This window comes from Asterias amurensis, chromosome 3, assembly GCF_032118995.1.
Source record: "Asterias amurensis chromosome 3, ASM3211899v1".
NCBI classification, from domain to species: domain Eukaryota; kingdom Metazoa; phylum Echinodermata; class Asteroidea; order Forcipulatida; family Asteriidae; genus Asterias; species Asterias amurensis.
This window is the reverse complement of record NC_092650.1, coordinates 17,828,852-17,841,319: the sequence shown is the minus strand read 5'-3', so window position 1 is coordinate 17,841,319 and position 12,468 is coordinate 17,828,852. Positions and strand designations below refer to the sequence as shown.

General features: G+C 39.0%; 1 protein-coding gene across 2 annotated transcripts in view; it reads left to right on the top strand.

The window, feature by feature from the left end:
• LOC139934643 (uncharacterized) overlaps positions 1-12,468 on the top strand; it is a 47,106-nt gene that overhangs the window by 21,449 nt on the left and 13,189 nt on the right. For both annotated transcript variants that reach the window (XM_071928955.1, XM_071928956.1), the window contains exons 8-16: positions 641-824; positions 1,677-1,774; positions 3,963-4,244; positions 5,205-5,420; positions 6,477-6,677; positions 8,392-8,571; positions 10,139-10,237; positions 11,405-11,497; positions 12,154-12,268. In XM_071928955.1, coding sequence (XP_071785056.1) covers positions 641-824; positions 1,677-1,774; positions 3,963-4,244; positions 5,205-5,420; positions 6,477-6,677; positions 8,392-8,571; positions 10,139-10,237; positions 11,405-11,497; positions 12,154-12,268 — 1,468 coding nt within the window. The remainder of the gene's footprint in view (positions 1-640; positions 825-1,676; positions 1,775-3,962; positions 4,245-5,204; positions 5,421-6,476; positions 6,678-8,391; positions 8,572-10,138; positions 10,238-11,404; positions 11,498-12,153; positions 12,269-12,468) is intronic.

Sequence of the window (12,468 nt, the reverse complement as noted above, 5' to 3'; positions counted from 1 at the left end):
ACGACCTTTACACCAATCTGTGCGCACAAGTTCTAGACGCAACACGCCATGCTACGGTGTACCTATGCCGAGTTTTGTGCAAAAAGACACAAGAAAGTTGTTTTTCTTTTCACTTTTATGGAAACTGAATGTCTTCCCCGACGAACTATGCAATTTCCCTGACATGGCTGCATGATATAACAATGTACTACATTCTTGATTAATGTTTAAAATTAAGGATAAAGTAAATACTGAAATTCTAACAAATTACTTTGTCGATGTAACGCATTAAACTAGCAACTATATGCAGTTTCTTTGTCTATGACCTTTAAGCTCACCTAAGGCGTGCACCGCTTTCAAGATGATTCGGTTTCTAATAAGTTGCAAGTAATATTGTGGTCAGTGATCTACATCGGTATATCATGATATCCTGTCATGAAAACTGTGTAAAAGCGTTGAGGAAAACATCTCATTTCCATGGACATGATTCTCTCTTGTCTTTGTGCATAAACTAGGAACTGACGACACTGCAGCAATGGCGCCCCACACTCTGCACCTGGATTGGTGTATTGTTTTGAGCAGCGAATTTGAACATTTGGTGCTGGTCAGTGTTTGTTTTCTTTCCCCTGTTTCTATGGCCTGTATTTGTTTCCTTTGATAGATTGCCCTTGAGAAGCAGAGAGCAAAGGAAGAAGATGAGAGGAATCAAGCCAGAGAGAAAGAAGACGTCATCATGACGCAGACGGGTCCCTTAATAACACCGCGATCAAGGAAACTGAGAATGATGGTCAGCCCAGATCCACCTGCAGCAGGTCCCACCAAAAAACAACCGATTCTCAACCAAGGTTGGTCTTCATCAGCTCTCAGCAACTAAATTATATTGATGGTTTATTAACATTAACCAGTTACTGCCAGAAAGTTACATTGGATTAGCACTGGGAATTATCACATTGGTAAAGCTGGAAGTCATGTTTGTTTTTCATCAGGAAAGTCTTAATAGTGAGTGCAGATGTCACATTGATCCAGCACCAGGAATATTAAGAATCTTGCATACATTTGATGTTTCATCAGCAGGGCTCAAAACTAACACTAGTAGACAAACAGGCCTGGGGCCAGTGATTTTGGAATCGGGCCAGTAAACTCACAATGGTGCAAGCCCGGTGGTCTTGTGTTTTTTTTCTCTAATGAATAACTCGTTGTGTAATATTTTTGTTTAAAAATGTGGGCTAAGAGTCTGATGAAAATCTTGAAATTCTTTTCAGTATTGAAATACCGCACATAAGACAAATGAGAAAGATTGTTCAACTCATGTTGATTCTAATCTTGTAAAATTAATGTTGGTCTAGTAAAAATTTTGAGCTTGTGGATATTTTCCTTAAATTTGAGCCCTGCCATTGATTTCACAAAACTCTTCCTAACTTAAGACTAATCTTAGGACTTAGGACGAGTCCCAACCCTGCACTGTAGCATGCAGACCTTAAGATTAATCCTAAGTTAGGACGAGTTACTCGTTCTAACTCGAGATAAGACGAGTCCTAACTCTTTGTGAAATCGACCCCTGATCACTTTATCCAGATGTAACTGCATTTTGGAGGGGATTTTATCAGGTTTGTATTTGATGTCTGTTGCTAAACCATAGTGTTTTTGTTTCTTCATTACGTTTCATATCATCTCCTTGCTCCCCCATGAACATGCAGTAGCAGCACCTGGGTTAGCACAAGTCATACGGACGGAAGACAGGAGAAGACTTGATGAGCAACGGGCTCAGAGTCTGGCTTATATTAAACTACTACAGGTAAGCGTGCTGTGCTAGATTTCATAAACAGTTGAGTGAAAGATTTATAGATTAGCGTCAACTGAATGGTTGCAGTAGCTGCTGCTTAGAATTCGAACTGACTCTAGCAATGCAAAGGTTGTGGGTTTGAATCCCACCTGGGTGACTTGATGAGCAACGGGCTCAGAGTCTGGCTTATATTAAACTACTACAGGTAAGCGTGCTGTGCTAGATTTCATAAACAGTTGAGTGAAAGATTTATAGATTAGCGTCAATTGAATGGTTGCAGTAGCTGCTGCTTAGAATTCGAACTGACTCTAGCAATGCAAAGGTTGTGGGTTTGAATCCCACCTGGGTGACTTGATGAGCAAATTGCTCAGAGTCTGTCTTATATTAAACTACTACAGGTAAGCGTGCTGTGCTAGATTTCATAAATCGTTGAGTTAAAGATATAAATAGCATCAACTGATGGTGATACCTGCTGCTAAGTGCTGCCTCTAGCCATTAGTGTAGCTTGATGGTTAGTCATGTTTAGCAGACACTAATTGTTAGCAAAAAATTACCATAAAACTATTGCGATTTGGGCACCAGTAAATTTTTTCTTAGCAAAGAGTTCTGTCAGTCTTTTCTGCTTAACAGCTTCATGAAATGTGGCCCAGGTTTATGAAATCGGTAACTCTTTTTCTTTTCTTAGCAAGATCTTCTCAGTGGTTTTCAAGTTTCTTGCTGAACATCTTGAGGAAAATGAATCTAGAACTCATTTGAATCTTCTTTTTTTTTTCTTTTTTTTTTCAACCCCCCAAGTAACGATATCTTTGAACACGTCCGGCGTCTACACTGAATGATTACATGATGGCAGATATGTTGTTGGTGTTTCACATCCTGTACAGGCAGTCCATGGGGGAGTGGGGTTAGGGTCCGGGGGAGGGGGGGGGTCCCCTGACATCATGTGGGGGTAGACCTTGGGGAGGGAATGTGGTTTATTGGAAGGAAGGAACGGTTCGCCCCCAGCTACTTTTAAACCCACACTTAACAGGTGTTTCCTATTAATGCGTCTTATAACTTGTATGTATTATATGATGTCCTAGTTGTTTTGTTTTCATCTTTGTGAAAATTTGCTTTTCATTAGAGTGGTAGCTAAGTTCAGCTAATCAGGGCCCAACTTCATGGCTCTGCTTACGGCCGAATTTTGCGCTTACGATCATGATTCCCCGCTTACATGCAAGTGCCGAATTTCTGCGCAGCCTTGTAAGCATAGAATGCCTAGAAACGTTGAGTACGCACGCGCAGGAGCTAACCCATGTATACGCTTGCCGTCAGCACAGAATTCCCTGCTTCCGTAAGCGCCGATTCTGTGCTTACAGTAAGCAGAGCCATGAAATTGGGCCCTGCTGATTTCCTCTTTTTCTTCCTCTTGGGTATTGTTGAATTGTGTAAACTGAAAAAAAATGATGCGAGGTTCAAGTGCATTTGATCATGGCGTCTTTTTGGGCAACTACATTATTAGTAGGATTGGAAAGTTTGCACACCTTTTGTAGGTAAATCTTTTGACCTTGACATGGATCCCTACTCACTGTGAATGAAGATTTATGTAACATAATTTACCTGTAGAAGTTTCAGCTTCATAAGTCGTCATGTTTTTTGAGAAAAAAAAAGAAGTGAAAGTCACAGAGCAATGTTTCAGGAGAGTCGCCTATCGACCACTACTGATAAACAAGTTCTACATGCTAAAACAATTTTTATCTCCTGAGACGAAAATTATTTTGGGGACATTGTTTTACTCGTGTCAAGGACTACAGCACGTAACATTTAAGGGAAGCTTTCTACTATCGTTATCTATAAACCTTGTATGTTTAATGTAAATCTGTGGACTTTTGTGTTTTGTGTTCTACAAAACGTTAACAAGTTAATAATATTAATAATAAGACTTGTAATGCGCACGTATCCACCCTGCTGGGTGTTCAAGGCGCAGTAAAAACCAACAACAAACAAAACATTAACAAAACAAAGAAAAACAGGCACAATAAAATTAGTCCTTGAAAACCTGTGACATAAGATAAGTTTTGAGAAGAGATTTGAATGTTGTGGTACAAAGACAAGATCTAAGATTAAGTGGTAGAGAGTTCCTTATGCGTTGCACAGCTGAAGAAAAGGACCTGTCTCCCCATGAGTGTCGAGACTTTGGTTCAAAGTTTATTTATCCTTGCAGGATGCAGAGGACTGTGGGTTTCTACCCGAGGACGTCATGGTGGCAACAGAGTCTATAAACAAGACCGGCGGCCAACGGGGCCAGGAAGTTCAATGGCTACAGAGTAACTGGGAAGATTACATCTACACCGTTGTAGCTATGTCCACCAATCATCTGAAGAATGAGGTCGGCCAGAGCGGCGTAGGGGTGGTGACTAGCCAAGAGGCCATGACGGCCCTGAGGAAACATTACGGGTGTGTTGAGAAGGCAGTGGAGGAGTGTGTCGGTGCTGTTCAAAGGAGGGTGAGGATCAATTGCAGTTATCCCTTTCATGAAACGCTTATTTAAAGGAACACGTTGCCTTGGATCGGTCGAGTTGGTCTTTGAAAAGCGTTTGTAACCGTTTTTTTATAAAATGGATATGGGTAGAAAGATGTTGTAAAAGTAGAACACAATGATCCACACAAACATGCCTCGAAATTGCACGGTTTTCCTGTTACCTCGTCGACAAACACGGCCGGCCATTTATGGGAGTCAAATTTTTGACCCCCATAAATGGCCGACCGTGTTAGTTCGCACAGTAAAAAGAAAACCACGCAATTTCGAGGCAAACTTGTGTGGATCATTGTATTCTACTTTTAAAACATCTTTCCAACCATATGCATTTTATAACAAACGGTTACAAACGCTTTTTATAGACCAACTCTTCCAACCCAAGGCAACGTGTTCCTTTAAAGCAATAATTTGATCATATGGACACATCTTTTGTTACTAGTTTTTGTGCAAATGGTGAACCCCCCCCCCCCCCTAAAAAATATATTTAAAAAAATACAGGTCAGAATAGCATGCCCCTCATCAAGAGTCCTCTTTCCCATTCTGAAAACTGAAATTCTTCAACAACATTGCCACTGTCTTATAGTGCTTTTAAAAAAGGGAATAAAAGGGTAGCGACGAGTTCTTAAATGGTCGATCATTGCAGGGTCGTTGCCGTGTGATAGAGGCTTGGACCTTTTTGCTCCAATTTAAAAGTATTGCACCTTCGTTTTATTTTACTTCCATTGGAATGACAAAAAACTAGACCGTAACAAACAAATGTGCACAGAGATTGAGTGCTTTATTGTGTGTAATCTTGGGTGACCAAAGGAAAGGGTAAATATAGTCGTTTGCTCTTTTACTTTTTTCAATCTGTAACGGCCCACTAATGGTATCAAGGAGATCTAAAATGAAAGTTGGTACTTTATTTTCTACTTCTACTTACTGCAGGTCTTGAGTCTAGTGGACCTGGGGTTCGATCATCAGCGTGTCTACGAATCCCTGGCCGATGTTGAAGGCAAGACGGACGATGCTTTGATTCGACTCAACAAAGGGCTGGCGAAGGGCTTTGCCGATCGTATCTGGCAAGAAGACGACGAAGACCATGATACTCAAGAAAGGGTGATTTTAAACGTCGAGGCGGAGGATCGACAAGTAACGGTCAATGTACGTATTACTCACCCATTAAGAAATGGGGAAAGAATAGATAACAATTATTAATTAACAAGTAAAATTTATACGGCGCTATTTCATCAAGATCATAGCGCACTAGAAAGAAATTAAGAATTAGCATGGAAAAAGGTTAGTCTGTAGGACTTTTACGAAATGTAAATAGAGAAACAGATTCCCTAATGACAGTAGGGAGATTGTTCCGAGTCATAGGCCCAGCTACACTGAAAGCTTTTTAAGCCAGTGATGTCAAGTGTGGACCAAAGAAATGGTGGAGGAGTGTAAAGTGGAAGTATAAGAGGCTCAGTTTTGTTCAAGCATTTAAAAACAAGAAGAGCAATTTTAAAATTGGTTCGTTCTCTAATTGGTAGCCCTAAGTTCTCTACGTGATACTGCTGCTAATTAAACCTAATCTGCTTAACTATGGGATTTTCTGTAGAACACCAAAAAGGCAGTTAGCGCCTTAGGCCCGCTTCATGTACTACCTCTGAATGCGGAGCCAATTTTGGCGTCACTTTTCATGATCGATACCTGCTCTTTAAAGGCAGTGGACACTATTGGTAATTGCTCAAAATAATTATTAGAAACAAAAACTTTCTTGGTAATTAGTAATGGGGAGTAGTTGATAGTATAAAACATTGTGAGAAGCAGCTCCCTCTGAAGTGACATAGTTTTCGAGAAAGAAGTAATTTTCCACGAATTTGATTTCGAGACCTCAAGTTTAGAATTTGAGGTCTCGAAATCAAGCATCTGAAAGCACACAACTTGTGTGACAAGGGTATTTTTTCTTTCAGTATTATCTCGCAATTTCGATAAACGATTGAGCTCAAATTTTCACAGGTTTGTTATTTTATGTATTTGTTGAGATACACCAAGTGAGAAGACTGGTCTTTGACAATTACCAATAGTGTCCAGTGTCTTTAAAAGTATTCTTTTTCTTCTCATTATTATGAAGGCCATGTCCTCTGTATTCCTTCAAGCCTGAGTGATGATTCTTTATGTCTTCTTCCCAAATCCACTGATATATATAAAATGTGTCTTTAACTCTCACAGAGGCGCCTTCGTCTCCTTCTAGCGGACTACGAACTTCCCAGCTGGGGTCGCGCTGAAACCGCTGCCCGATTGATCGATACGGGAAAGTACGCGACAGAGGACGCTATCATCGCTGCTCGGGAGTGTGGAGATTTCCAGAGAGCTACCCAGTACTTGGAAAAAACGTGCTCGATTTGCTACACGGAGTTTCCCATGAATAAGGTCAGGCAGGTTTATTTAGTTATTAATTTATTGTTTTATTTAGATTTGAAGCCATTGGACCCTTTCGGTAAACAGTATTGTCCAAGTCCCACACTCCGTGTATCACAACTTATATATAAGATAACAAAACCTGTGAACATTTAGGCTCAATCGGTCGTCGGAGTCGGGAGAAAATAACGGGAAAACCCAGCCTTGTTTCCGCCTGTTTCGCCGTGTCATGCAGAATAAATCAGTAATTCTCGATATCGAGAAGTGATAATTGTTTTTATGTTTTCCAAAAAGTAAAGCATTACATGGAATGATATTTCAAGAGAAGTCTTTCACCTTCTGTAAACCCTATAAGTTATTTGTAAATCTGTGAACTTTAATTTTTTTTTCTGTTCCGAAAGTCTATAATGGCTTTAAAGGGTCAAGGGTCAATTTCACAAAGATAGTCCTTATTTGAGGCTACCCCTAAGCTTACACAAGTAACTCGTCCTAACTATGGTTAAGACTAGTCTCAACTAAGCCAGGGCGATATCGATTTATTTTATTCTAGATATATCGCCAACAATATATTGCGATATTCGATATAATCGCGATTAATGAAATTTGACATCATCAGTCTTCAAACTCCAAGTGAAAGTTGTAGAAGAGACAGTCCTAGCATAAGAGAGGTACCCTAATAACCTATTCTTCTGGTTTTACTCCAAACCTATGGGGTACAAGATATCAAAATCGTGTCCAAATTAATATCGTGATATTCGATAAAATCGTGATATTGCCCAAGCTGAGTCTCAACTCTTTGTGAAATTCACCCCTTTAAACGTTTGGTAATGACTCTGAAAATGAATGCCATTAAAATCTTACTTGGTAAGAAGTTCAGCAGCTTGAGAATGCATTTTGAGAAGCTTTTTACTTTGAAGTATTGTGGTAATGGAAAAAAAAATATTGTAACCCCTACATTTGAATATGAGAAGTGATACTGACGGTGATTCCCAAACTTGATTATGGTAACCAGCCAAACAAAAATATTCCACCTGTACCGACCGTGACTGGTATCCAGCTCATGTACGTATGCTCAGCAAAAAAATGTTTCCGCCATGCTTAAGCAGCTTCATCAAGTTGTATGGTATGCAGAATGGGCTAAATACCAATGGATACAAACTATACCTTTACCCCCAACCCCCCATAACACACTTTTAGCAAAAAAGGATTTGATAAGACTTCATCCGTTTCTCCTGTACCATCCACAACAGTTAAACACCTTGATTTTTTAAAAAAAAATTTTTTTTGCAAGTCGCCAGACACACAAGGCCTGAAGGCCACTTCAAGGTGTGGGCTACAATTATTTTTGTCCAGAGGCCGTTGCCACCTACTCCTAGGACTGAAACAGGGTTACCCCTTTTACAGTCCATACGGATGTAGGCTTGGGTGTCATCAGTCCGGAGCCTGGCCGGTAGAGCAGAAAGCACTACATGTTCCTCCCCAATTTTATGTAGCAAGTGTCACGACCGGGATTCGAACCCACACTCTGCTGATCAAACTGCAGAGCTTGAATCCGGTGCTCTTAACCGCTCGGCCATAATAAACTGTTGGTGCAAGATCTTCTTGGAGTGATCTGCTTTAAGGATATAAACACGTAACCACCTCTAGGCCCCCCTCCCATAAGACATTTTTAGCAAATGAGGATTTGATAAGACTTCATCCGTTTCTCCTGTACCATCCCCAACAGTTAAACACCTTGATAAACTGTCAGTGCACGATCTGCTTGGAATGTCTCCAGGATCACTTCACCATAGTGGTTCGTGATCGTAACATCCTCAACGCCACCTGCCCAGCCTGCGACATGCCGGATCTGAGAGAGGGTGACCTTGACGCCATGTCAGACTACTTTGGATTCTTAGATATGCTGGTGAGGGTTTATTAGTATTATTTTTTATATTTCTATCGAGCAATCTCGGTGGTCTAGTTGATAAAGTAGCAATGTAGGATCTAAAGCTTTTGCTGCAACTGGGCCAAAATGCTGGAATCTTCTTCCTCAATCTGTTTGTTTAACCAATTCCCTGAGTTCCTTTTAAAATCCCACCTCTATCCTAAGTTACTCTAGATTGAATCATTGTTAATTGCATTGTTTTGTCTGTAAAACTTGTAGTTTATCTTTTTGTTTGGTTGCTATTGTATTTTGTAAGCGCTTTGTACCGCTTTGTTAAAAGCGCTATATAAGTAAGGTTATTATTATTACTATTACTATTACTATTACTATCATTATCATTATCATTATCATTATCATTATCATTATCATTATCATTATCATTATCATTATCATTATCATTATCATTATCATTATCATTATCATTATCATTATCATTATCATTATCATTATCATTATCATTATCATTATCATTATCATTATCATTATCATTATCATTATCATTATCATTATCATTATCATTATCATTATCATTATCATTATCATTATCATTATCATTATCATTATCATTATCATTATCATTATCATTATCATTATCATTATCATTATCATTATCATTATCATTATCATTATCATTATCATTATCATTATCATTATCATTATCATTATCATTATTATCATTATTATTAAAGCTTCTTACTCTACACTAGATTGGAAAAGGTCATGGGTTTTAATATCACCAGAGTAGAACGTGCCTGTTGTTTTTTTTCTTCAGCAAACTCAGGAAAGTACTGATTATCAGCGGTGTAAGGGTAGAACCAAGTAATTATTTTTTTATCTCTGATGCAAACTTAACATCTATTGTATAACTTTGGTAATGAAACCAGCGATGCCTCATAAAAATGAACTATAAATCACTGTAGCTCACAAGCCTGAGTACACCTGTAAACAAGATTGTGTGTGTAGTGTGAACCAGAAACACCGGGGTTAACCCCTTTGCAATTCCTAGTTGGTTCGGTATGTTAACACAAATCAACTGTACTTCTACCCAGAAACATTTTGCGTGTTTTCACGTCAGTCTACTTGAAGTGGTTTAACCATAATGAGTATGTTTAGGCATAAAAAAGTGTTATGTCTGGCCCAAAACTATGGTAAGTAGGGATTTTAAAAATGTTTCCCCTTCCAGCAAAGAAAATGTCATGTTTTCTAATTGTTTCTAATTGTTTCACATTGTATACACAATAACAACAGAAAACAAAGCTACACACAACAAATGGTATATTTGTAAACTCTTGATGACATTTATTTTTGTTTTTATGCCTATTATAGATTTTAATAATTAAATTTTGTCCCTGGAAAAAAATCAAAACATCCAGGGTCGGCCGTATTTTTAGGGTAGGTTGTGATACGCCAACAAAACATTTTTTGTATGCCTTAAGGTTCATACTCTGATTCAGCTGAAGAAAAAGTCTGTGCACCAAACCACCCATACATACATGTAAATGAATCTTAACCAAGCGAATCTTTTTTGTCCACCTTTTTCTGGCAGCTGAAAGGCTTTTTGGATGAAGCCACGTACTGTTTGTTCCAGAATAAACTGCTGATTTGGAACCTCATGAAGCAGAATGACTTCAGATGGTGTTCACATGTAAGTATAAAACTCACTCTTAGGATTCAGGCATATGTGGGATGTCCTAGCCAAGTGGTTAAAGGCATCGGACACTATTGGTAACTACTCAAAATAATTGTTAGCATAAAAACATAATTGGTAAAGAGCAATGGAGAGCTGTTGATATAGTTCCTGGTTTGAATGTCTGCTTATGGCGCCACACCACCTTGTTTAAAAGGAACGTTACAGAATTTGTAAGAAACAAAACTCATGAAGATCACAGATTGACATAAAACTTACACGGTCTAATGAGGATGATAGTTGAAAACATCCCTTGAAATATTTCTGTATAAAATGTCATAATTGATGAGAAGTATATATGATGAAAGCGTTTTATTCATTTTTGTTTTTGTATCAATGTCATACAAAATGTGTTTTTGGTTTTCAGTATTTTCTATTGACCGAAATGGCAGATTGATCTCAAACTTCAACATGTTCGTCCGTTCATGTGTATGCTGGAATACATAAAGTGCTAGTGGATTACATAAAGTGCTTACACTACCAGCAACTATTTTGTTAGCAAAAACCAATTCTGTAATGTTCCTGTAACCATCACATAGGCCCAATTTCAAAGAGCTGCTTAAGCACAAAATTGTGCTTAAGCAAAAAAATCTTTGCTTAGTAAAGTCAGATTACAAGCTAAGACTTCACTCAATTGTTATGCCAAGTAAACAACAGCTAAACACCAGTCACAAGCAATGTATGTGGCATGACATTTTTGCCAGAAATATGTGTAATTAAGCAAGCTATTTTCATGCTTAAGCAAATTTTTTGCTTAAGCAGCTCTATGAAATTGTCCCCTGGTGCTATGTAAAAGGAGTAAGTCTCATAACTCAAACACAGTCACATTCCTTGCAGGAAAATACTGAATAGTGAATAAAGCACCGTAATTAGCACCACTGAGTGACCAATAGGAGAGCTTTATAAGAAGCCTCTATTATTTATTTTGTATTATTATTATCGGACGTCTCCAAGGTTTTTGTTTTTGCTGATATCAGCCTTTTGTTTTAGTTTTGCAAAAGAGTTATATTTTGGCAGCATATTTATTTTATCTGCACTGTCTCAAATAAGAAGCCAGTGATACTTTTATTATTATCAAAACATTATTTGTATCTTTTCATTTTGAAATGTTATTTTTCCTTGCAGTGTGGCAACGGCTTCATCAACGAAGCTCCCGGTCGACGTAAAATGCGTTGCCCAGAGTGCAACAAACTTACGTGTTTCCAGTGCAAGAAACCGGTATGTTATTCTGACGCAAGGTTAAATTGTCAAACCCGTTTATTTCTTTTTGGTGTGGCTTACAAATGTCTCCCTTATCAAGTTAGTCCATGCACCCTGCTTTCATTTCTTAATGGTTTTTTTTTTGGTGGTGGGGGGGGGGGGGGTGGTGGGGGGGGGGGCGTATGGTCTGCTATGTGCGTAAGGTGCTCATTCCCTTACCACTGTGGCCTTGGTTTGATTCTATGCTAGGGTCGTAGGCGGGTATTGTCGTGCGATCGTTCTGGCCTGTGCCACAAGGTTCGGTCCCCTGCAGTGTTTCTCCTTGCGGAAAAATCACACTTTCAATCTCTGGCTGTATTCTGTGCTCATATTATGGGTGACACTGAAATTCTCAACAAAAAAAGAAGATCTAATGAACTCATTTCTAGTTAAAGCTATCTGTCTATCGCCCTCTTTGCACTCTAAATGTTTGATGTTCGAAAGCTGTCTCATGTGGCACTCACAGTTAAAGTTTTTTTTTCCCCAATAGCCTACCACAACCCTTATAATCATGATGGCACCACATATCAACATAAGCCAGTCAGCTTTGTGCTTGTTCATGGGACAAAAAACCTGAAATCTATTTTTTTTTTTTTTTACTTTTTTTAAATTTTTTATATACTTTGTTTTACTAGTGGATGGACCAACATGAGAACATAACCTGTGATGATTTTCAAGCATGGAAAGAGGCAAATGATCCCAACGCACAGCTCCAAGGGTTGGCCATACACCTCAAGGAAAATGGAATCGGTAAGTCAAGTCTGGTACCCAACCACCCCAGACCCGTCAAACTTGTAAAACTCGATTATCGTTTGTTTGATTGCATTGGTCTGAGTACCGCACTTGTAACCAGAGGGCTTTACTCGATACCGGGGGCCTTTCTCAAACCTCGCGCTAAGGCTCCGGCTTAGGCTTTGCGTGCTGATGTTTGTGCAGTATGCGCGCTGCTC